The sequence below is a fragment of the Monodelphis domestica genome, chromosome 3, assembly GCF_027887165.1.
Source record: "Monodelphis domestica isolate mMonDom1 chromosome 3, mMonDom1.pri, whole genome shotgun sequence".
Lineage (NCBI taxonomy): Eukaryota > Metazoa > Chordata > Mammalia > Didelphimorphia > Didelphidae > Monodelphis > Monodelphis domestica.
In genome coordinates this window covers 2,767,730-2,792,408 of record NC_077229.1, presented here as the reverse complement: position 1 = coordinate 2,792,408, position 24,679 = coordinate 2,767,730, and the positions used below count along the sequence as shown (strand labels likewise).

The following is a 24,679-nucleotide window of genomic DNA, read 5'->3' as shown; positions in this document are numbered from 1 at the left end:
TAAATTATTCTTTAATTTTGAGTCATTGGCATTCTCAAAGGATGGATTATGCCCTTTTAAGTTGGAAGCCTTTTCTTCTTATCAGAGGAAATAGGATATGAAGCAGTTTATGTTCTGACAGTCAAATAAAGTATATAAGATATAAGTGTATGTGTCTATATGTATGTTTTACCATTTGTTTCTCTTAGAAGGAGAAATCAGACCTGACATTAAGGCAAATCCAACAGAGGTGAGCTTTCCTGTGGAAGAAATGAACCTACAAAGGTCCATTAGTGATGGTCTTGATAACTTTGCTTCCAGGGAATTCTGTATTGCATCTCAAAATTCATCTCATATTGAACATCAACGAATGGATCCTGAGGGAAAATATAGCGAAAATAATCAGTGTGGAAAGAGTTTTATGCACAGGGCCAGTCTTTCTGGACATCAGAAAATCCACACTGAGATTTTACCTTTTGAATGCAAGCAATGTGGAAAGACATTCCGTTATAGCTCTGGTCTTGCTTCACATCAGAGAATTCACACTGGGGAGAAACCTTATAAATGCAAGCAATGTAGAAAAACATTCAGTCAGAGCTCCAGTCTTGTTGTACATCAGAGAATCCACACTGGTGAGAAACCTCATGAATGCAAGCAATGTGGAAAGACATTCAGTCAGAACTCCCATCTTGCTGTACATCAGAAAATTCACACTGGGGAGAAACCTCATGAATGCAAGCAATGTGGAAAGACATTCAGTACGAACTCCCATCTTGCTGTACATAACAGAATCCACACTGGGGAAAAACCTTATGAATGCAAGCAATGTGGAAAGACATTCAGTCAGAGCTCCAGTCTTGTTGTACATCAGAGAATCCACACTGGGGAAAAACCTTATGAATGCAAGCAATGCGGAAAGGCATTCAGTAGGAACTCCCATCTTGTTGTACATCAGAGAATCCACACTAGGAATAACTCTCATGAATACAAGCAAAATGGGAAGACATTCTTTCATACCTCCACTCTTTCTCGACGTCAGAGAATCCACACTGGTTTGAAACCTTATGAATGCAAGCAATGTGGAAAGACATTCAGTCAGAGCTCCAGTCTTGTTTTTCATCAGAGAATCCACACTGGTTTGAAACCTCAAAAATGCAAGCAATGTGGAAAGACATTCAGTCAGAACTCCCGTCTTGCTGTACATCAGAGAATCCACACTGGAGAGAAACCTTATGAATGCAAGCAATGTGGAAAGACATTCACTCGGAACTTTAGTCTTGTGACCCATCAGAGAATTCACACTGGGGAGAAACCTTATAAATGCAAGCAATGTGGAAAGGCATTCAATCAACGCTCCAATCTTGTAGTACATCAGAGAATCCACACTGGGGAGAAACCTTATGAGTGCAGTCAATGTGGAAAGCCATTCACTCAGAACTCTAGTCTTGTGAACCATCAGCGAATTCACTGTGGCCAAACCTCATGAATGCAAGCAATGTGGAAAGACATTCAGTCATAGCTCCCGTCTTTCTGAATATCAGAGTATGCACACAGTGTAGAAACCTCATAAATGCAAGCAGTGTAAAAAGACATTCAGTAGGAACTCGAGTCTTGTACATCAGAGAATCCACACTGGGGCGAAACCTTATGAATGTGCAATGTGGAAAGACATTCAGTATAAGTTCCCTTCTTGCTGGACATCAGAGAATCCACACTGGGGAGAGACCTTATGAATGCAAGGAATGTGGAAAGATATTCAGTTGGAACTCCCATCTTGCTGTACTTCAGAAAACCTACTCTGGATAGAACCATAAAAATAAAAGCTACGTGGAAGGATCTTCATATTCGGTGGCAGTGTTTTTTTGTATGAAGGAAATTTTCTCTCCCCACCTTTCTAGGGCAGCATTGTGTAATTAGAATTCTGTAACCCTAAAATCTGATTCATAGCACCCCACTCTCATCCTGTTTTTTCGTGCTGATATAATCACAGTATAAATTTTGTGGAACCCTGCCTCTTGCTCTCTTCTTTCCTGTGATGGCAGATGAGAACATGGGGATTTTGAGCAGCTAGGAAAACAGTCATGTGGTTATATTTTGTTAGATAGTAAATTAAAATTACAATAATTGAGGTATTAGACATTAATGATAATGTCATAAATTTTAAAATAATCTGCAAACATGTATGACAATACATGCACTGAATTATTTTCATAAAGCAAACTATATTATTTTACTATGAACTCAAAACTAATGGTTATGTTATAAAAATCATAATAAAAGCTAATGTTATTACAATCATAAAAGAGAAAATAGGGGTTTCACAGTTACACATACAATATGAAATACATTTATCCTGATAGAAGAGATGTAAATTGAAGTAGTACTACCTTATAATTTTTAGTCAGTTCTGTCAAATATATTCTTCCATATAAATTTTAACCTACAGAATGTTTTCTGAAGAGACACTTGCTGTCAGCATTTCAAATGGTAGGGACCTCTACATTCAAATTAGTCTGCTTCTCCAGGTTTATGTCTATCTACCTGATCAGTAAGAGGGTCTGAGCCCTGGGAATGGAGGAGGAAAAGAGAAAGGTGTTGAAGAGATAGGGAAGGTGTTAGTGGCCCAGGTAGAATTCAGGCTCTGAGGTAGAATTTAAAGGCCTGAGGAAGAACAGGATTTAGGACTCTCATAAGGAAAGCTCTACGAATTTTAGAGACCAAGAGAAACTTCTCAGAAAGTGAGATGCTACCTGAGAAGACTGAGTTCAAGAGGTTAAGGTGAGCATGGAGGACATATTCCAAGCAATGGAAACAACTAAGGGAAAGGCAGCATTTTAAGATGAAGGGTCCTCATCAAGAATCATTCTGGAGGCCACTATCACTGGGTCAGAGACATAATAGAGGGGAGTTCTTGTGGGGAAAACACACAACAATTTTGTAGAAGTATCTTAGGCCAAGAATGTGAGACTCAAATTCCATTCACTTTGAAATAAAATAACTTTATTTGATGAAGTAGTAGTTTATGGTTGCATAATAACTGGTGGAATACTCTCGAGATTAATCAAATAGCCACAGGGATGATGGATAAATCCAAGGGCTAAAAATGAAACCCAGAATAAAAGACTTATGTGTATATATATATATATCTTCCTCATTATTGGAATCTCTGTCCTATTCTCCCCTGCACAATTTTCTCCTCCTACTCAATGCACCCACTCTCTTGCCCAGCTTATCCCTTTCACCCCTGTCTCCTGTCCTTCCTCTTCTGTCCCAGCCCCTCCTACCCTACCCAATTCATCCCTCCTCCTGATCTTACCTTTCATTGCTCTACCACTCCCTGCCCACAGTCCCACCCCCTCAGCCACTCACCTTAACTACCCCACTAAAAACCAAGCATGGATCCTAGAGGCAGGAATACAAAATGATTCAGTTAAAAGCTTCTTACCCTTAAAGGAAGTACCCACTTTAATAAAGGCAAAAATGTGATGTCTTTAAGACCATTCACTCTTCATCCCCCTTCCCCAAGATCTAAGTAGATTCAAAGACACCCCTTTTTCCAAAGAAGAACCAATGAATTATTTAAAGAATGGAGATCATATTCAAAACATTTGACCCCAATTGAGTGGATATTGAAATTTTATTAGACGTTTTTTGACAAAGAGAAAAATAAAACATTATCTCTTGCTTAGAATAAGCAAGGTAGGAGAGCAACTCATTGACAGACTCAGGATCCAAAAAGGGGCCCCAATATTGAGGGAAATTACACAAAACTATGCCAGGCGAGAGAAACACTACTGACAGCCATGAGAGCTTGCTCTGATAGGCCATATACATAGTCAAAATTCAAAAGGACTAAACAAAAATTCAATGAAAACTACTCCCAGTTTGTGGACCGACTCATAGAGCTGGGGAATAGATATATTGACCTTGCTTTGTCCAGAGAATGGGATATTAGACAAATTCAGAGACAATTCATTGATAATTGTTGTAAAGTGGCCAAAGACTTCTTTAAGACTAGCTGCCCGAATTGAGTCTCTTGTATATCTCAAGGAATTGAGGAGGTTGGCTGTCTGTTTTTAAGGGCCATGCACAAAAACATAAGGAGAACAGTCAATCAATGGCAGCCTTAAAGAAAGAAAATAAAATTTTAAGAGAAAAACTAGAAAATCAGGGAGTAACTCTAGCCCCAATGCAGGAATTCACAAATAAACAACCAAAATATTATTATGTAGGAAAAAAGGACACTTAATGTTAAGTTGCAGAAACTGGAATCAGGTATTCTTAATAACATAAAATTTAGGAATAATGGTAATTTTACTAATAATATGTTACAATAACAAAAACATAATAAAAATATTTATGGAAACAATACTCCAAATGAGATAAATAATAACAAAAAACTCAACAAAAATATATTTAAATTTGAGCTATCCTCAGGGTGAAAATCCACCCCCATAGTGGGGTATCCCAGAAATATACACAAGCATCTTTATGATGGTGCACATGGGTAGGAAGGGCCTTGACTATCCACAAGCAGAGGACAAACTGGGAGTAAAAACACCAAGGAAAAGCAACTGCTTGACTACAGGGGTTAAGGGGACATGTCTGAGGAGAGACTCTAAATGAACACTAATGCAAATACCAACAACATGGAAATGGGTTCGAATCAAGACAGAACACATGTGAAACCCAGTGGAATCGTGCGTGGGCTATGGGGGGGGGGGAAGAAAATGATCTTTGTCGCCAATGAATAATGTTTTTAAATGACCAAATAAAATATTGTTTAAAAAAAAGTCTTTGGCTTTTGGATTTAAGTTACTACTCCCCCCATTTTCCTTTCTTTCCCCTCTTACATGTACAAATGCATCAGTTCCAAAGTTTCTTATAACAGTATTTTGTTTAGCTATCTTGTCAGAATGGTCTGGATACTTAAATTGCTGTTTGAAAGATTTGCTAACCCTGTTTGATTTTCCACTTCCTAGATCCATTCTGCAAGCTAAAAAATTTTCCAAAAAGGATTTAATCTGTGCCTTGCTTTTCTCCATGCAGTTTTGTGTGCCCATGTATTGTGAACCATAAATGTCGTGTTTCATGTCTGCTATTATCTGTGCAATTTCATTTTCCACCTCAATTATAGCTTTTTGTTTTGTACTTAAGTTGCTTCCCTTGGCATCTTCCCCAACTATCTGTTTCTCCACCACAAAAATTTAAAATTTTTCATATTCCTTTCTACCATCTCTCTTTTTTCCCTTTATGCTTATGCCCTCATTTTTCTACAGCCTGGCATCATGCAGTATAATGCTTATTTTTCACTACAACTTCTGAATAACGGGGTTTTGTTCCAGAAGCTATTGCTGCTTCCATGGATTTCAGGTCTGGGGTCTCCTATTCTTGAAGTCTGTAGTGAGAACAACATTGCTTGCTATTAGAGTCTTGTCTCCCATAGTTTTTGTTATTATATACTTTTCCCTGATAATATGCATTTTGACCTTTCCAAACTCTCTTATCTTGGCCCTCTTCATAGTGATGTTTCATCGGGCAGTTTCTTACTATGTGTCCTTGACGAGAACACAAAAAGCAAGTCCTGGTGTCTCTTTGCACCCTCTGTTGACTTTGGGGTGTCTGTCTATACTGTGTGGTTTGTCTGTTAAATGTCTTAATTCTAGCCAGGTTCTTAACCTCCTCTAATTCTTTCTGCCTTAATATTTTCAGAGGTTTCTTGAAGCTTTTATTTTTAGATCATTGTTTTCTCTTTCTTGATATACCTAGTTATCATGAATATAGGTGGCAGTATCTCTAAGTTCATTAAGTGAGATGGTGTCAAACTTAGGGCAATAGTTCCTGAAGGAATCCCTCAAGTGCTTATCACAGCCCTTGAGAAATTGTCTCCTCACATGTACTTCTGCTTCTTTTGAATCAAGGCTAAAACCTAACAGTCCCTCAGTTTTTTTCAATAAGGCGATCAATAAATGTTCTTGGGTGTTCGTTTTTTCCTTGGGATAATCTGTCAAATTTTCCACATGCATTGGGTCTTTCTGACAGTTGCTTCATTCCCTGCAATAGATCCTCACGACATTTTCTTAGATAAGCCATTGATCTTGGATTAGAAAAATCCAGATCCTTAAAAACTTCTGGCCAGCTCGTGAGTGAAGAATCTTTAGTTTGCTCAATAAAATTTTTATGTTCCTGGGGTGTAAAAAGTTCAGATAAAAGAATTTCTACATCCCCGAAATCTGGATCATAGAGGCAAAATGCTCTTTTCAGTTATTTAATCACGAGATGAGGTTCTAATAAAAATTTAGGCATACGTTTTCTTAAAGATTCTAAGTCACAGGTGGTGAATGACTTATGAACCTTCACATGTAAAATGCCAGTTATCAGTGACCTTAGCTATATCACACAAAGGCAGAATCTTTTGAGCCTTTGATACATTTGCAAGATTGTGAGGAGATGCATTCATTGGTGCCTGTATGCTATTGGCAAGGTCATTCCCCCCTACTGCACCTCATGGTGTCCAGTATTAGTATTAGTAACTACATCATCCTTATTAGTCTGTCCAGTCACGTCCCCAATCTCCTCCTCGGTTCCCTTCCCCATGCCTTGTTTTCTCTGCATGCAATCCTGGTACATCTCAGTTATAAGAGGGATCTGACCAAGCAATGCCTCTAATCTATCATCAATGACTAGAGCATGCACAGTTTTCTTTGGGAAGATCAGGGTGGCAGCAGCTTTGATACTCGTTAAGATGTTAGTCACCGCCAGCTCATTCCTCCAGCCAGGCCCTCTGCACTGAGGCTCGGGGTCTGAGGACCTTATGAATGCAAGGAAAGACATTCCATATGAGCTTCAGTCTTGCTCTACACCAGAGAATCCACACTGGGGAGAAAGTATAGTTTTTCTATCTATTTCATCCTTGAACTCCACTAGTTTCTCCTTTAGAAATGTGGATGCTCTGCCATTTGGTGCATACATGTTGAGTACTGATATTTCCTCACTGTCTATACTGCCTTTTATCAGGATGTAGTTACCTTCCCTATTTCTTTTAACTAGGTTTATTCTTACCTGAGGAAATAGGATATGAAGCAGTTTATGTTCTGACTGTCAAAGAAAGAATATGTTATATAAGTATATGTCTCTCTATATGTATGTTTTACCATATGTTTCTCTTAGAAGGAGAAATCAGACCTGACATTAAGGCAAATCCAACAGAGGTGAGCTTTCCTGTGGAAGAAATGAACCTACAAAGATCCATTAGTGATGGTCTTGTTAACTTTGCTTCCAGGGAATTCTGTGTTGCATCTCAAAATTCATCTCATATTGAACATCAACGAATGGATCCTGAGGGAAAATATAGCGAAAATAATCAGTGTGGAAAGACTTATGCACAGGGTCAATCTTTCTGGACATCAGAAAATCCAAACTGGGATATTACCTTATGAATGCAATCAATGTGGAAAGACATTCAGTTAGAGCTCCATTCTTGTTGTACATCAGAGAGTCCACACTGGGGAGAAACCTTATGAATGCAAGCAATGTGGAAAGACATTCAGTACAACCTCCCATCTTGCTGTACATCAGAGAATCCACACTGGGGAGAAACATGTGATACCCAGACAAATCACGCGTTGGCTAGGGAAGGGGTGGGGGGGATTTGAGGGGGGAGGAAAAGAAAATGATCTGTTTCCAATGAACAATATATGAAAATGACCAAATAAAATAATGTTTAAAAAAAAAGGCAAGTTCAACAAAGAGTTGTAAAGTACTCTGAAGATTTAATCTAACCAGAGAAGGTGAGAACCAAAGAAGATGACAACTAAGAAGGTCAGTCCTTTAAAAAATCGTCTACTGTGATTGGTAGACATGAAAAGTTAGGGCAGGTGACATAAGAGAAAATTTCTTTAAAAGTAAGAGGTAAAAGGACAATTGAAGTGAGTTCACAATTGAATTCAGTTTGGATTGGAAGTCAGTTCTGAATGGAGTTAGAGTCTGGAGTTTGGTTGGAAACAATCTTATTGTGAGTGATAAAGACTGACTCACTCTCCCTGTTTGGCTCAGCCTGTCTCTGTCTGTCTCTGTCTCTGATTATTGTAATTTAAAAGCTGCTTATTTATATGATCCATTGGAGAGACTAGTCTTCCAAGGATCTCAGGGGAAATGTACAACTGAAAATGTGTTACCCTAAAAGAGAACTACATTTCCCAGGAGTCCACTGACTTCCTATCATTACGTACTTCCTCTAGACAGGGGACAAATATTGAGTGGGTGGTCCTGCCCCTCTGTTTTTGCCATGATGACATCAAGTTTGGTGGCAATGGTAAACTAAGCATGGGGATTTTAAATGGGTTGATCAGCCATGGACATGTGGTCTTTATTTTGTATCTTATTTAATCCTTGATTTTTAATGATCATTATTAAATCTCTTAAAATATATATTTTTATTGAAGTTTAATTTTAATTTTTGCATTTTTTATAACTATAATATTTAAATTTTTTCACAATACATGATGTCTACAGAACCCTAAATCCTGTATAGCAAATACAATTCTTAAAACTAAAACAATTTTTAACTTGGATTCTTACCTTCTACCATGTCAGATGGCAGTATGAGAGCATTGTACTATATACTATACTGTTATACCTCTCTACCTTAGCCACTCTCTGAAAACTAAGGGAGAATTTGCTGGGACTAGTCACTGCTTTTAGAGGATTTTGAACCAGGCAAAACTGTCAAGGTCTTGCCATCACCTCCAACATTAATACCTGGTGGGTGGCACTGGAGATCATACAGGACATACCAACTTGCAATAATCTTTTAGAAAAATCTGCATCGTGTGCCATTTGAAATCCTTAAGGGTATGGAGATGTGGGAGTATAGCAGAGGTGAGTTGGCATTTAACCTTGAGTCTGCCATCAATGATGGGATCAGCAGCCTGGATATATCAGGTGGGTGGCTGTCAGCACCATCTGGTGATTGTGATATGTGCCATATGTGATAAATGAATCAGAGAAGTGCATAGTGGTTTGTAATGTCTCAGAATAATATTTGCAATCAACAGGAAATCAGTCAAGATTTCATAAAAGAGGTACCCTTTGAAGACAGGAGGACATTCTAGGATGAAGAAACAGATCAATGTCACAAAGTCAGGAAAACAAAGAATTTTCCAATTTGATTAGAATTTTGCATATCTGAGAGGAGGAGGAGGAGGAGAAGGAGGAGGAGTACGGCATTAAGCTGGAAAAGTAGGATGATGTCAGATTGTGTAGATCCTTGAATCCTAGGTAAAATAGTTTGAACTTCCCATGGTAGGAAATAGGGAACCTTTTGAGAATCCCCAAGCAGAGAAATTACACATTCAGATGCATATTTAAAAATGATTATCCTAGTAGTAGTATTCAAGATGGATTGGAAGGAGCAGAGAGGTGAAGGGTGAAGGAGGAAGAACTGTTGGAAGTTAATTGTTTTTTTAATTTAATTAATTAATTTAGAATATTTTCCCATGGTTATGTAATTCATGTTCTTTCCCTCCTCTCCTCCCTCCCACCTCCCAGAGCCAATGAGCAATTCTACTGGGTTTTACATGTATCATTGTTCAAAACCTATTTCCATCTCATCAATATTTGCAATAGTGATTGTCTAAAGTCTACATCTCTAATCATATCTCCATCAAACCATGTGATGAATCGTATGGGGTTTTCCCCCTGCATTTCTACTCCCACAGTTCTTTCTCTGGATGTGGATAATGTTCTTTCTCATAAGTTGGGAGTTTATTGTAATAATCCAAGTGAGATGTAATGAGGACCTTAACTAGAAGTCATGTTAGTGGGAAGACAGATGGGAGAGATGTCACAGAAGGGAAATCAGTAATATTTGGTAACTACTCCTGCTCTAAACAGAGCTGAAGAAAGTCATACAACCATACTAATTGAATACACCATAAATTTACATTAGCTAACCTCAACTGAGCCCTCCCTGACTCAAGACAACCCTTTTACTTCTCTCATTGATTTCTTTTCTTATTCCTTGCTTCTTGGTTCCCTATATGAGATCAGTCACAGTCTAAAACAACCTCAGCACTGTCTTGGCAGGAAGATCCTTTTTTGTTATCTGGAACTTTAATTGTAATAACCAGTGCATGGGCAAGGCAATTGATTAAGACCTTGAAGGCTTTCGCACATTTGCTTTCCATTTATCACCAAAAGAATGTGTAGATTTTAAGACAACTTTGTTTTTCTTCTCTTTTTGGTTCTGGGACTCTGCAATCATATGTTCATAAGTGAGGTTACTTAATGATTAACAATAGATCATCATTCTTTTTTTAAAAAACCTTCGATTCGGTCTAGGAATCAATAAGCATCAGTTCCAAGGCAGAAGAATGATAAGGGTGAGGCAACTGAGGTTAAGAAACTTGCCCAGGGACACCAGCTAGGACGTGTCTGAGGACATATTTGAACCCAGGACTGCCTATCTCCAGGCCTCGCTCTCTATCTACTGAACCACCTAGCTGCCTCTAATATAGCATAATTCTTTAAACCTTACCTTCCATCTTAGAATCAATACTATATTAGTTCCAAAGCATAAGAACAGTAAGGGCTGGGCAGTAGGGGTTAGGTGACTTGCCCAGGGTCACATAGCTAGGAAGTGTCTGAGGTCAGATTTGAATCTAGTACCCTTAGGCCTGGCTCTCAATCCACTGAGCCACCCAGCTGCCCCCTCTAATATAGCATGATTCTTAACAAATTTGTAAAACCATTAAGTCCCAGAAAAGTTTTCAAATCATCACGATTTTGTGGGTGTGGCCACTTGAGAAGTGCTTCCACCTTCTCTGGATTAGTGCTCACATTTTGCTGGGAAATAATGTAGCCACAGACTTAAGAGAAGCTCTTCAGAATTGGCATTTGCCACTTGACAAGTTCAGAATTGCTTCTTCCAAACAATCTAATCCTTTCATCAGCCTCTCCTCATGTTCTTCCAGTATCTTACCTCAGACAATGATGCCATAAAGGCATTCTAACATTTCCAGCTAATTCGTGCCTTCAATCATTTTCTCCATTTGCCATTGGGGCATTCATTCAACCTGGTAAAAAATCCAACTAGACAGATAAAACTAGTGTTTCATTTGTTTCCTCAGACATGGGGATCTGGTAGTATCCACTCTGCCAGTCCAAGACTGAAAAGCATTGGCTGCCTGGCAGACAATTACAGGACACCTGGCACACGCCGTATAATACTTTAGTCTTTTTGTTCAAAGTTCATTAATCAACACACATCCGTATCTTTCCTTTTTTTAAGATACCACTACTATGGGCCACTGGATTCTGTGATGATGCCATTAGCCAGCATTTCTTTGAGATGTTTTCTGAGGTCTTCCATCCTCGAAGGTGAATCCTCCTAGACCTTTCCCTGAGTGCTCAGGAATCAGTGAGCTAGATTCTTTGAGTTACGCCTCATGCACGTCCCACATGTTACATAAGACTCATTCAATGAAAACATTACTAGCTATATGTGCTTGGGCAAATTTCCCTCAATTTCCTCATCTATCAAATGAGTTGGAGAAGGAAATGGAAAACTACTCTAGTGTCTTTGCCAAGAAAAATCCAAATGGGGTATGAAGAATCAGATATGACTGAAAAATGATTGAATACCTGTCCTCTTACTGAGTTCTAGACTCAATAAATCATATTCCTGTGGTACTAGGAAGTCCCCAAAATCAAATACCTCAGGATCTAACTCATGTTGTTCACTGTTAGAGGTTATGTCTCTTCTCTTGTAAACCTCTGCATGGATGGTAAAAATTTGCAGGAATTGGGTCCCAGATTGCTACTTGCAGCATCCTGCTAGAATTTTGAAAAGATTAGAATTAGTTCCAGTCAGTGCCAACATTCCATTGAATGTTAGAAAGTCTGGACATACCGAAACCAGGGGGTCCTCTTTTCTGTGAACACCAACATATTCCTTAGGAAATTTCAAACTCTTTTATCACTCAAACTCCAAAGGTCACAGACTTTAAAAGTACGTTACCCCAAAATATATCATAAAAATGTTGGGAAAAGATGGTAACTTGAAGCTGTGCGAAAACATTCTACTTATACATATTATACCAGGGTGAAAGGGGGAGAGGCACAGATAGGTACCTCAAGATTTAGGGTACTTGAGGTTACATAGAACCTTCTCCTCTAAGAAACTCTTTCTCCTTTCAGGCCCCCCCCTCGCCCTTTCAAAGATTATCTGACTGCATTTATTTAAATAAAGATGATTTAATAACAAGTCCAAAATGGGAAGGTATCAAGGTAGAGGGAATAGGGTTTTGCCCTATACTTTAGCACAGATTGAGTTTCAAGTCTCTCAGCTTTTGAGCTGAGCCCCAGCTTCAGAGGCCTGTGGAGGATTTCTGTTATTTTATGTCTTTTCTGGCACTGCTTTTGATATTTTTCCCTCAAGTTCAGTGAAACTTTTTGCTTTTGCATCATTAGACTTCCCTACTATTTGTGATTCTACTATATTTGCTTGTTGCTTTAGTTCCCTACCTTTAGTTTGTGAACTATAGTCCTTTTCCTCTAATAATCTGTTTTTGGTTTGTGCTGAGAATGCTTTTAAGGTTTTAGAAACTGTTTCTTTTTCTTCTTGGTTTGCCAAGTCATTTTTTACTAGCAAGTTTATTGCATGTATATACCAGTTGTTATAACAATATCCCCATTCATTTCTCCTCCTGTGTCACTTTCCATTGTTCCATAAACTTTACTCCATATTTCTTCAACATCTTTCAGCAATTGCATTTCCTCATCTTTCTGTTCTTTAGTTTTATGGTTCCTTTTTGTAGCCACTCATTGTATGTCAATGCAATTTCCCCCCCCAAGTCCTTTTCCCCATTTCCTTTCCCATCTTTGCTTTTTGTTGTCATCCCTTGGATTTGGCTTCATAATTGGCATTGTTTGGCAGCACCTGAGACTACTGGTGAATAGCATGGTCTCACCCCTTGTTAGATGAATGGTTCCATGGTTTCTAAATTTGGGGCTTGCAATGAATTCTTGCAATTACAATGGCAACATTTTGTATTTCTTCGTGTATTGTTGTTGCTATACTTTATGTTGCTTTTCCAGGACCCCTTTTTGTTGTTAACTTGGACTAATTGTGCCTTGAAATAGCAGTCACAAACTATGTTTCTCAATTTCCCGCATAGGAAACATTTGAGTATATTTCTCCTTTCATTGTTTTGTGTGTAATTTCTTGTGGATTTGTATGTGAAACATACCAGGCATGTTGGCATCTGGGAAGTATGGTTGATATATTAAATACTTGATCAGATCAGTTAATGATCAATGTATAGACAGTTCTAAGGGCAGAAGAATTCCTGGGCCTAAGCCACAATGGCTTAGCCCTCACCTTGTCAAACCTCATTCCTCTGAAAAGCTCATGTCAGGCGAATCCCCACCTCCTCTGATCTTGTCATTGTCTATGCAACCAATGTTAAGAACTACGTGCTATGTCAATTATTCATTGATCACCTCTCAATCCACTGCAAACTTGGAGTTCTTCCTTCTATCTCTCTTTATCTTTCGTAGTGCCACTCTTGACCACGTGCTGTCTATCTTGAAATTCTTACTTCCACGTGTTCTCTTATTCCTCATATTTTCCTTTAATTAATTTTCTAAGGAGAATATTATCAGGAGCAAGCACCGCTCCCTATATCAATTAACTTGTCTGTGAGTCTTCATTTATCACCCATTTTCCTCAGATTCCTTTCTTCTTCTCAAGTTATAACCCACAAAGGAAAATCTTTATGTAGCAATCGCTGGTCGGATTGTTATAGTATAACTGCAGAGCAGCTAGATTTTTTGTTTCCTCAGTTTCTTTTTGTTTAATTGTGTTATTTGCCTCCTTGAGCTTGGTTTTAAGCTCTTTTATTATTTCATCCTTTTTATTTAAGATTCCTTTATGACCTGTGAATATGTAAGTTGCAGTTTTTCTTAAATCTTTCAGACTTAGCATTTCTCAGTCTGCACATTGAATTGTCTCCTTATCTGTTGGATATTTTGTTCATTTAAATTTTCAAAGCCAAGCATGTCCTCTGCTACTTTGATCACCCTATTAAGGAATTTATGGATGTTCCCCACTCTCCTGCCTCAACTTCTCAAACTGTCCCCAAGTATCTGCTCTTTTTGAAAAAATTTTCACTGCCTCTAATAGATCTTCTCTAGCCTTTCTTAGATAATGTAGATTTGCATTATTAGATAACTCTTAAGTCTGTTCCTTCCTGTGGCCATGATGTTAGATTTGGATTGTTTCTAGTTTCGTCAGTGAATTGTTGCTTTTCCGTTTTTGAAAATAATTCTGAGAGAAGAATATTAGTGTCCTGGAAATTTGGATCATAAAGCCTAATTGCTCTTTTAAATTCTTGCAAGCATTTTACCAATTCGGAAAACTATGATGGCATTCTTTTTTCAGACTTTCAAGGCCTGCTGCTATAAACTGCTTATGTGTTTTGATATGGACTATGCTGATGTCTGCTTGAAGGCTTGTTTGATCTTAGTGGCAGACTTGTGGACTGCAAAGCTGAGGGTTCCTCCTGAATGGGTATGGTGACTTGGGCGATATAAGATGAATGGGAGACAGTTTTCATATTCAACCCACAGCGCAGGGTTTCAGAGAATAAACTGCTCCGCCTTAGCTGAGGCTTGGCTTTATTTTATACTCTCATGATCACACATCTACTTGGCACACAGTTTCATTCTCAACATACATGTTTCCATAGGACCTAACAACAGACACAAAGCCTAAGGATATAGTCAACAAAAACACTGTTGGTAAGTAATATAGGTTGGGGAATTCTGAGCACAGATTTGCCAGAAGTTTTTATGTCTAAAAAAGAGGGTCCTATCTAAGTGGATATATAAGAATCCTGAGGTTTAATTTTGTAAGTGGGATTTCCTGATTATATTCTGGGGTACAGAGTGGGACATCTGTATTAACCCTGTAAGCATGTTGCTCTCATTTATTTTTCCTGAGGTTAAGTAAGAATAATAATCATAGCAATTGCAATAATAAGGGGATGTTGAAAGTCACTTAGGAGGGTTTCAGTGGGGCTGAAGTCCCCAGTTTCCATGTGTGACCTTGTCAAATAGCGTGGTTTGATGACTCCCAACAGCACTATTGGTATTCCCCCTTCAGCCCTATCTTTTCTCGCTCAGCTACATTGTCAGTTGGAGGTGTATCTTGTTGTGTGCTAATATATTTGCAATTTTGTAGCTTCTCAGTTAGTTGCTTAACCATTTGCTTTAGCTGTGTCATCTCCTCCCTCATAGCTAAAATCATCACAGCCATTTCTTTGTCTTTTGCTTTTTTCCCACAAATTAGATGCACACATTTTTTCAGAGCATAGTATAATTGGATTAAGGAGAATAATACTCCAGCATATGTGGGAACAAATGAAATCAGGCAATCTAAACTAATATTCAGCCATTGAAAGCTTTCATAGATGTTAAGCAGAAATAAATATCACCTGCAATCATGACAAAAAATAAGGTGTAAACTATATTTTAAAAGTCCCATCAGTGCTACTGCTATGTTTGTAAGGAAAAAGACATGTACAAGAATATTCATAGCTGCACTCTTTGTGGTGGCCAAAAACTGGAAAATGAGGGGATGCTCATCAATTGGGGAATGGCTGAACACATTGTGGTACATGTTGGTGATGGAATACTATTGTGCTCAAAGGAATAATAAACTGGAGGAATTCCATGGAGACTGGAACAACCTCCAGGAAGTGATGCAGAGCGAGAGGAGCAGAACCAGGAAAACATTGTACACAGAGACTGACACACTGTGGTACAATCAAAGGTAATTGACTCCTCCACTGGTGGTAATGCAGTGATTCTGAACAACCCAGAGGGGTACAGGAGAAAAAACACTATCCACATCCAAAGGAAAAATTGTGGGAGTAAAAACACTAAAGAAAAACTACAGCTTAATGACATGGATCGAAGGAGATATGAATGGGGAAATAGACTCCAAATGAACACCCTATTGCAAATACCAACAACATGGAAAGAGGTTCTGATCAAGAACACAGGTGATAACCAGTCAAACTGCACATCGGATATGGGAGGGGTGGGGGAGGGAAATAAAATGATTTTTCTAACCAAGGAACAATGTATGAAATTAAAAATTTAAATTAAAAAAAAGTCCCATCAGTGTTAAATAACTCATGGCAAGTAATAATTTCTTTGTTGTCTTGTATCTTGAAAAGCCTTTTGCAAAGGAAAAAAAATTTTTTTTTTTAGTCTAGCCCTTTAAGGATTGCCTCCTCCCCTCAGAATGAGTGATTTCTTATTGACTGCGGTGTTACTAGGCAGATTAGCTTTACTGACTGGAACACTGTTCTCAAAATGGCTACTTTCCACAGTCACACAGGCTTTTGAAATGTATGTAGGCCCAATCTCTCTGAAACTTCCCTGACATCTCCCACTGCCTTCTTCTTTCCAAATTTTTTGTAAAATAGGCTGGAAAACCTAGCTGGCTTCCCCAAAACTGTAAGAAAAACTCTACTTACAGATATTATATCAGGGTGAAAAGGGGAAGAGGCACAGATGGGCGCCTCAAGATTTAGCGCACTTGAGGTTACAAAGAACCTTCTCCTCTAAGAAATTCTTCTTCTTTCAGGCTCCCCCTCCCCCTTTCCAAGATTATCTGACTGTGTTTATTTAACTAATGATTTAATAACAAGTCTAAAACGGGAAGGTATCAGGGTAGAGAGAATAAGGATTTGCCTCTGAGCTACACAGTTTTAGAAACAATATTAGCTCAGGATAGTCTGATCCATCCCCCTCAAATATCTCAGCTAAAATTCTATTGAAAGTTATGTTGACTCCATGACCCACTTTTCCTAACTATGCTGAGCAATCAGTGTTGGGAGAAGGTGACACCAACTCTGCAGCCTTTAAGATTACATACTTATTGTCACTACCCTACTTGTACAGTGTCGTGTTCTGGGGAAGTAACTGACTATTAGAATTGTCTTTATCTCATTATAAAAGCTATATTCAAACTTGAGATCTTGTTGTTCCTCAGTGATCAGCCCATCTACATGTGTCTGCCTTGACATATTTTTAATGAATTTTCTTTATTCTGAGTTATGTCTCATTAATCAAGGTAAAAGCCCCAAATAAAGAATTTTTTTTTCTCAGCAATTGGTGAGCCAGTCAGGATGATTTAAGGGGGAAAAATGTAATCTCTACCTTCTGTCTTAGGCAGAAAAGCAGTAAGAGCTAGGCAATGGGGGTCAAATGACTTGCCCACAGTCACACTACCAGTAAGCATCGGGGGCCAAATTTGAATCTCTAGGCCTGGCTCTCTATCCACTGAGCCACCTACCTGCCCCTTAGCCAGGATGATTTTTGAGGGCTTTTTTATCTGGTAATTCACTTTGAATGGCTTTAGCTCTACTCTGGCAAGCTGGCTAGTTCTGGCCTGAAAGTGGGTTGAAATAGATGCCCCATAGTGGTTATAGGAGCAGTACAGTGATAGAGAATTTAGATCCCCAGAACTTAGGATGAGTGAAGGGGGAAAAGATCCCAATATTCACATTTTTATTTTTTTCACTTGTGCACAGAGAAGAAAAGACAGAAAAAAGACACATGGAAGAGACAAGTGAGTTCATGGGAAAACCGGTATTCATAGAGGGAGCAGGACTCCTGGGTAATCAAATTATAGTAGTAGGACTGAGAGATGAAGCATAGTAGGGCCTGGGGAAATGATGGTTTTACATATAAATACATATGTATATGTACAACTGTGTGTGTGTGTGTATGTCTGCCAGATACAAGACTGGACCTTTGTACTTAGATGAGCATTTTAAATGTATTTTAAAAATCTATACCTTAGTCAAGCTTGGGATTTTCCATGCTGTAGAGAAAATTTTTAATAGACTTTGCCCCTCTTGTCCTAAAGGAAAGATCTGAGGAATGAAAAGAGAGTTTTTGAAAAACCCTTGGGAAGAGGGGAGGAAAGGAAACAATCTACCCACTCCCCCAGCTATATGGGACACTCTACCCCAACCCAACTACCATTGAGTTTAGGCTGGTTGTGGATAATGTGAAGATTAAATTTAACTCTCCCCTGATTGTGAAGATTAGATTTTAACCCCACCCATTTTTAGGTTTAATCACCAAAAGTGTAAACACCCCATTCACACTTGAGTGGGGGAGGTCTGTGACTCATGTGTGCAATAGTGGATGATGAATCAGAATTAAACTGACTGCCCCTGGGCAGTCCTAATGCAAAGCTTCAACTGTGATTGGTAGACATAAAATTAGGGGAAGGTATAGGAAGTGATGCAAAAGAAAGTGTCTTTAAAAGGGAGTTACAACTTCCTGAGAGTAGTTCTACTTGGAATTTTTTACTTGGAGTTGAACTTCCTGTTGAGACTCAGTTCTTCATTTTTTGGAGTCGAGACTGGAGAAGAATCTGCTGACTGGACCTGAGACCCTGGTCCTGGTGAGGTTGTTCTTAAATCTCTTCCTTTGGACTTAATTGTGGTGAGCGAAAAAGCTGACTCCTCTCCTGGATTTTCTGAAAAAATTAGCCTCTTCTGAGGTGCTTAGGCTAGATATCTTACCCTATCCTCTCTCTGATTTTCTTACTTCACGATTTCTACATTTTGTAAATAATGTAAAAAATTGTAAAGAAATCTCTTTGGAATTAATTAAATTTCTGGCAACCCTATTCTTAAATAATCCAATTCAATCTTTTTATATAATTAACCCTTTCCCCCCTTACAATAATGAGGATAGATATTCACTATGAGAGGGCAGAGATGGTGATTAGGAAAATTAGGGGAAGCTTGGCATAAAACATTAAATGCTTTTTAATAATATTTAATAATTTAATAAATAAAAGAGAGTCTCCTATTCCCTTTCAATTGAGGCTAAAGGTGGAAAGACAGATGAAAGAGAGACAGATAAGAGAAATATTATAAATCAGTGAAGTAACAATTATTTCTATAGACAATCTGAGATGTGATTGGTAAGGGACAGGCCCAATAAGAATATGAAAGAAACAAGACAGGTATAGTTTGGGTTGCTGCATTTTTTTAGCCAAGTTTAAGTAAAAGGTTTTGAACATTCAGAAAGATAATTAAGGAAAGGTTTTGATCTCGTTCAGATAAGGCTGTGGGGAGCTTTATGTAGTTCTTCTTTGTGATAATGCAGCATAGAATTCCCAGTTCCCAAAGTTGAGGAGATGGGAATGGGAAGCTGCTTCTTATAACCACTTATCTGAAAACCCTCAGGGACAGGAAAGAAAGGCTGAGGCCATTTCATATATACCAAAAAAAAAATGTATTAGGTTCTGTGAAGATTAAATTGTAACAATTCTTTAGGTGGCAACTAAAAACTGATATAGCTTTCTGGACCAAATAGCCACAAACTTCTAGGAAGCTGGGAATGCCTTATATATATATATATATATATATATATATATATATATATATATATATATATATTAGAGTGAAGTAATAATTAAAAAGACTATTTTGTTTTTTTCAAGTGCTAACAGTAAATGATCCCTGGATAAATTGAGATTTAAATGTTCATTAATGATTATATATTCAGATTTGACTTGGTACTGAAACTAAATCATACTGTGGCCTCATTTGGAATGAAATGTGTTCCCCTGTTAGAATAATTGTGGTAAATCAGATCTCAATGTAAAAATATATTTGTAATTTGGCAGCAAGAAAACAAATAATGATGCTGGGAAATGTATGGATTCAGAAAATCCTGAATTAAAATCCAAACTAAGAAATGTATTAGCTGTGTGACTTCACCTTTGTTTAAAGAAGAAAGTTACATATGTGTTAACTATTGTTATTATGATTTCTTTAATGGAATACAATTATTTCATCCTGGATAACTTTGTACAGAGTTTTAGATATGATTAATAAATAGTTTTGAAATGGAAAAAGTGATAAGATAAAGTGATTCTGCATTAAGCTAATTTGAAAATGTATTCAGTTGACTTGAGGCTCTCTGATTCAGAGAATCTTGTAATTTGTTTCACCATTATGATTAATTTGTATTACCCTCCATCCTATTTCCCTCCTGTTTATTCTACTGTCTCACCTTTTACTCTGCTCAGCCTCAAGAGTTTTGCTTCTGTCTACTTCCTCCCCCAATTTCCCCTACCTTTTATTGCCACTACTCCTTATTCCCTTCCCCTCCTACTTTCCCATAGGGTAAGGTAAGATAGATTTCTGTATCCACCCGAGTGTGTGTTCTTCCCTTTTTCAGCCAATTCCAATGAGAATAAGTTTCAAATAACACTCTCCCCACTTCCCTGTCTCCTCTATTATAAAAGCTCTTTTGTACCTCTTTTTTTTTGTGAGCGAATTTACCCAATTCATACATTCCTCTTTCTCCCTCCCCCCTTAATTTTATTTTTTTAGATAAAATTATATCATGTTCAACTCACACTCTTGCTCTCTGCTGTGGGTTCAGGGCCAGCCCTTGACTGGGTATGTCAGCGTTGGCGGATAATGAATGACAGGAAGACAGTAAAGAGTGTCAGCTTGCAGCCAGGCACCAACAGAACTGCTCTGCTTGGCCCAAGGTTGTCTTTATTTTTATATACTTCGAAGGTTGGAAAACAGCTTCATTATTCAATATAGATGTTCCTTACAGATAATTGGATAAGTCATACATTAACTTTTAACAAATCATTTAACTAACATTCTGTGATTATTCTACATACAGGTTCATACAGCTAGGAAGTGTCTGAGGTCAAATTTGAACCCAGGTCTCTAGAACTGGTTCTCTACCCACTAATCCATTTCACGGCTCCTCTGTTTAGCTTTTAAAGCCCCTCATGCCCTGGACCTTCTCACCTTTCCAGCTCCATGGGATGTCATATTCTCTACTGTGCTCTGCAATTGCAGCCAACCTTGCCCATTTCTCCATTCTTCACACAGACAAAACTTGTGTTCCATCTTCCCTCTATGGGCCATTCCCTTGGATCTCCCTTATATCTGTGGATCATTTCTTCCTCACCTTCCCTTCCCAGAATTCCTCTCTTCCTTCAAACTATAACTCAAGCGCCATCTTTCTCATGAAGGCTTTTCTGGTCCAGTCCCCCAGGTGCTAGTGTCCTCCCTCCCAATGCTGCTATCACATTCTCCCTAAGTCTCCAAGCTAAATATCTATCCTCAGTTCCTTCAACTCATCCTTCCTGAGATAAAAGCCCACTAAAACTCCCAGGAGCCTTTTTATATAGGCTGTTATCTAGATCGAAGTTAGGTGTTTCAGTGGATAAAATGCCAGTCTTGCAGTTAGGAAGCCTTAAGGTCCAATTTGACCAAAGATAATGTATAAGTTCAGTGATCCTGAGCCTTGAGATTCATTTTCCTCATCTGTAAAATGGGAACTATAATAGCATCACTGCCAAAGTTGGTGGGAGTAACAAATAATATCTGTAAAGTGCTTTGTAAATCCTAAAGCTATATCAACAGTCACTATTATTTTAGCACTATCTAATCATGTCCCAAGCATGTGAAGACTGCTTTTGCCGAAAAGATGGAAGAAACCAATAAGAAGGTTCAAAGGCTGAGAGGGTGACTCAGCAAAGCACTGTGGAGTGCTTAGGGCGTGTTGGAGCACAAAAGAGAACACGGCCATTCAATGTAGCTGAGGAAGTCTCCAGGTGTAACAATTTTTCATGCCACTAGACCCAGGCTTCCAACGCCGAGAGAGTGGGACTGTCTCTGTGCATTGACTCTTCCACTTAAATCTCCTTCACGCACAAGTGTTTTTGTGCACACTCATCTACATCACCGATGAAAGCACACAAAGGCAATTGTCATCCTTGGTTACTGAGAGACTACTACTATGTTGCTACAGATTCTGACAACAAACACAAAGCTTTTGCAAAAAATAAATGTTTTCTTATCACGGGTAGCGTAACTAGAGGTCAGTTCTTAATTAAGCTGTGAGGTGCTTGGACTTGAGGATAAGCTAAGAAAAATCATTTGTTACTTTTAACCAAATAGAAAATCAATCAGGATTTCCTTTTTTAGTTTTTTAATTAAAAAAAATTTTTTTACATTTTTTTAATATCAGGCTAATCATTCTAATGTTTCACTGGGGTTTCTAAGACAGATTACCTAGGCTTAGTTAGTAAAACAAGTCAGTGAGGTGTAACGTACCAGCCTGTGCCTGGAGGGTAATTAATCTACCTGGCTTGTAGTCAGGGTGGAGAATTTAACTGCAGCTTTGTTAGCAGTTTAACCTGGGAAAAAGGGGGGGGGGGCACACGGTGTTTCCACCTAAGTGGGTACATAGGAATCTTTGGGTTTAATTCTGTAAGTATGACCTTTTGGTGATATTCTGGGGGAATAACGTGGAACATCTGTTTTAATCCTGTAGGTATTTTGCTCTTATCTATTTTCTCTTGGGGAAACAATATCAATAATAAGGGATATTAGTGAAAGAAGTCACACAGAGTGGATCTGAGTGGGTGTTTCCATCCTTCCTGGGGCCGCTTTGCAACCCTTGGTTTCCACATGCGACCATATCAAAGAGCATGGCTTTGATGGCCCCCAACAGCCCTCTGTCTATGTATACTCTTTTTAACTGCCCCAATAATGATCAAAGTTCTTAGGAGTAACAAGTATCATTTTCCCTCATAGGGCTATCAACAGTTTGACCTTATTGAATCTCTTATGAGTTCTCTTTCCTGTTTATCTTTTTATGATTCTCTTGAGTCTTGTATTTGAGAGTAAAGTTTTATATTTAGTTCATTTTTCCCTCCCCAGAGGATTATATTTAATTTTGCTGGATAGGTGATTCCTAGAAATTGTAACTATATAAGACAAAACATGCCAAAATTTCTTAGATGCAGCTAAAGCAGTCCTCAGAGGGAAAATCAAAACTTTACAGTTATACATTAATAAAATAAAGAGGATTAATGAACTGAATGTGCATTTTGAAAATTGAAAAATCAAAAAACATTTAAAATAAGTACAAATGAGGAGATTAAAAATTAGAAGGAAAATGGATAAATTGAAAGCAAAATAACATAGAAATGATAAATAAAACTAAAAGTTGATTATTTTAAAAGACTAATAAAATTGATAAACCTTTAGCTAATCTGATTAATGAGAGCAGAGAATCATCAGCATAAAGATGATCAATCAATCAATGAGAGCTGATGAAATATTAGGGAGGGAAAAGAAAGGAAGGCCCAAGATGAAAGCTCATGGTTATTAGGTATGATCTGTATTAAGATCCTTCAAATAATTGTACCACTCTACAGGAATTTTAAGGATTCCTTAAAAAATTCTTCCTGAATAAAAAAAAGGAATAAATTTCTGGACAGTGCCAGATTCAATACTTACCATACTTACTTCCATAGAAATCCCAAGTTCAAGAGCCCCAGACTTCTGTCAAGGGGACTTCCTGAATCCCAGCCTTCTGGATAGAAGAGGGGGGATTTCCTGGACAGCAGAATCCCAGAACCTAGCCTTCTAGCAAGAGAAGGGGGATTTCCTGGTCAGCACCAACCTCAAGGTTGGAAACCCCAAGTTCAAGAATACAGAGCTCAACCTTCTAATGAGAGAAAAGTTTCCAAATTGCCTAAACTCTTTTTTTTAGTTTTATCTTTATTTTATTTTAATAACAAATTTACATGTTTTCCAAGTTATAGGATTCATGTGTCTCCCTCCCTTCTTCCCTCCCCCCTCCCAGAGTTGACAAGGATTTCAATCCGAGTTGTACATGTATTATCATGCAAAACATTTCCATATTATTCATTTTTATAAGTGAATAATCATAAAATCAAACCCCAAATCATACACCCAAATAAACAAGTGATAAATCATATGTTTACATCTGCATTTCTACTACAACAGAGGTAGATAGCATTCTTTTTTCAAAAGTCCCTCCAAGTAGCAAAGTCTGGCACATTTGAACATCTGACAATATTTCAATTATCATCTACAATGTTCTTCTAGTTCTACTTATTTCACTCTGCATCAATTCATGTAGGTCTTTTCAGTTCTTTCTGACAGTATCCTGTTCATCATTTCTTATAGCACAATAGGTATTCCATCATCATCATCATCATATACCTCAGTTGGTTCAGTCATTCCCCAGTTGAGGGACATCCCTTTAGTTTCCAATTCTTTGCCACAAAAAAAGAGCAGCTATAAATATTTTTTGTACAAATAGATCCTTTCCCCATTTTAAAAAAAATTCTTTGGGATAAAGACCTAGTAATGTTATTGCTGGATCAAAAGTATGCATTCTAGGGGCAGCTAGGTGGATTGAGAGTCAGGCCTAGAGATGGAAGTCCTAGGTTCAAATTTGACCTCATATACTTCCTAGCTATGTGAGCCTAGACAAGTATTTAACCCCCCTAGGCCTTACTTTAAGGGTTTAAAAAAAGAGGTGCATTTTTATAACCCTCTGAACATACATAATTCCAAATTGCCCTTCAGAATTTTCAAATCATTCTACAACTCCATCAGTGTTTCAATTTTGCCACATTCTCTCCAACACTTATTATTTTCTTTTACTATCATATTGGCCAATTTGATAGGTATGAGGTGGTACCTCAGAATTTTTTTAGTTTGCATTTCTCTAATCAGGAGGGATTTAGAACATTTTTTCATATGATGGCTTTGATTTCTTCTTCTGAAACTGCCTATTCATATCC

General features: G+C 38.0%; 2 protein-coding genes across 5 annotated transcripts in view; both read left to right on the top strand.

Moving 5' to 3' along the window:
• LOC100617283 (zinc finger protein OZF-like) overlaps window positions 1-1,808 on the top strand; it is a 31,597-nt gene extending 29,789 nt beyond the window's left edge. For all 4 annotated transcript variants that reach the window (XM_056820261.1, XM_056820259.1, XM_056820260.1 and 1 more), the window contains one exon: window positions 189-1,808. In XM_056820261.1, the coding sequence (XP_056676239.1) occupies window positions 189-1,465 (1,277 nt within the window). In that variant the 3' untranslated portion in view covers window positions 1,466-1,808. The remainder of the gene's footprint in view (window positions 1-188) is intronic.
• Window positions 1-24,679, top strand: part of LOC107652138 (zinc finger protein 420-like) — a 181,726-nt gene that overhangs the window by 113,450 nt on the left and 43,597 nt on the right. The gene's annotated exons all lie outside the window — the stretch shown is intronic.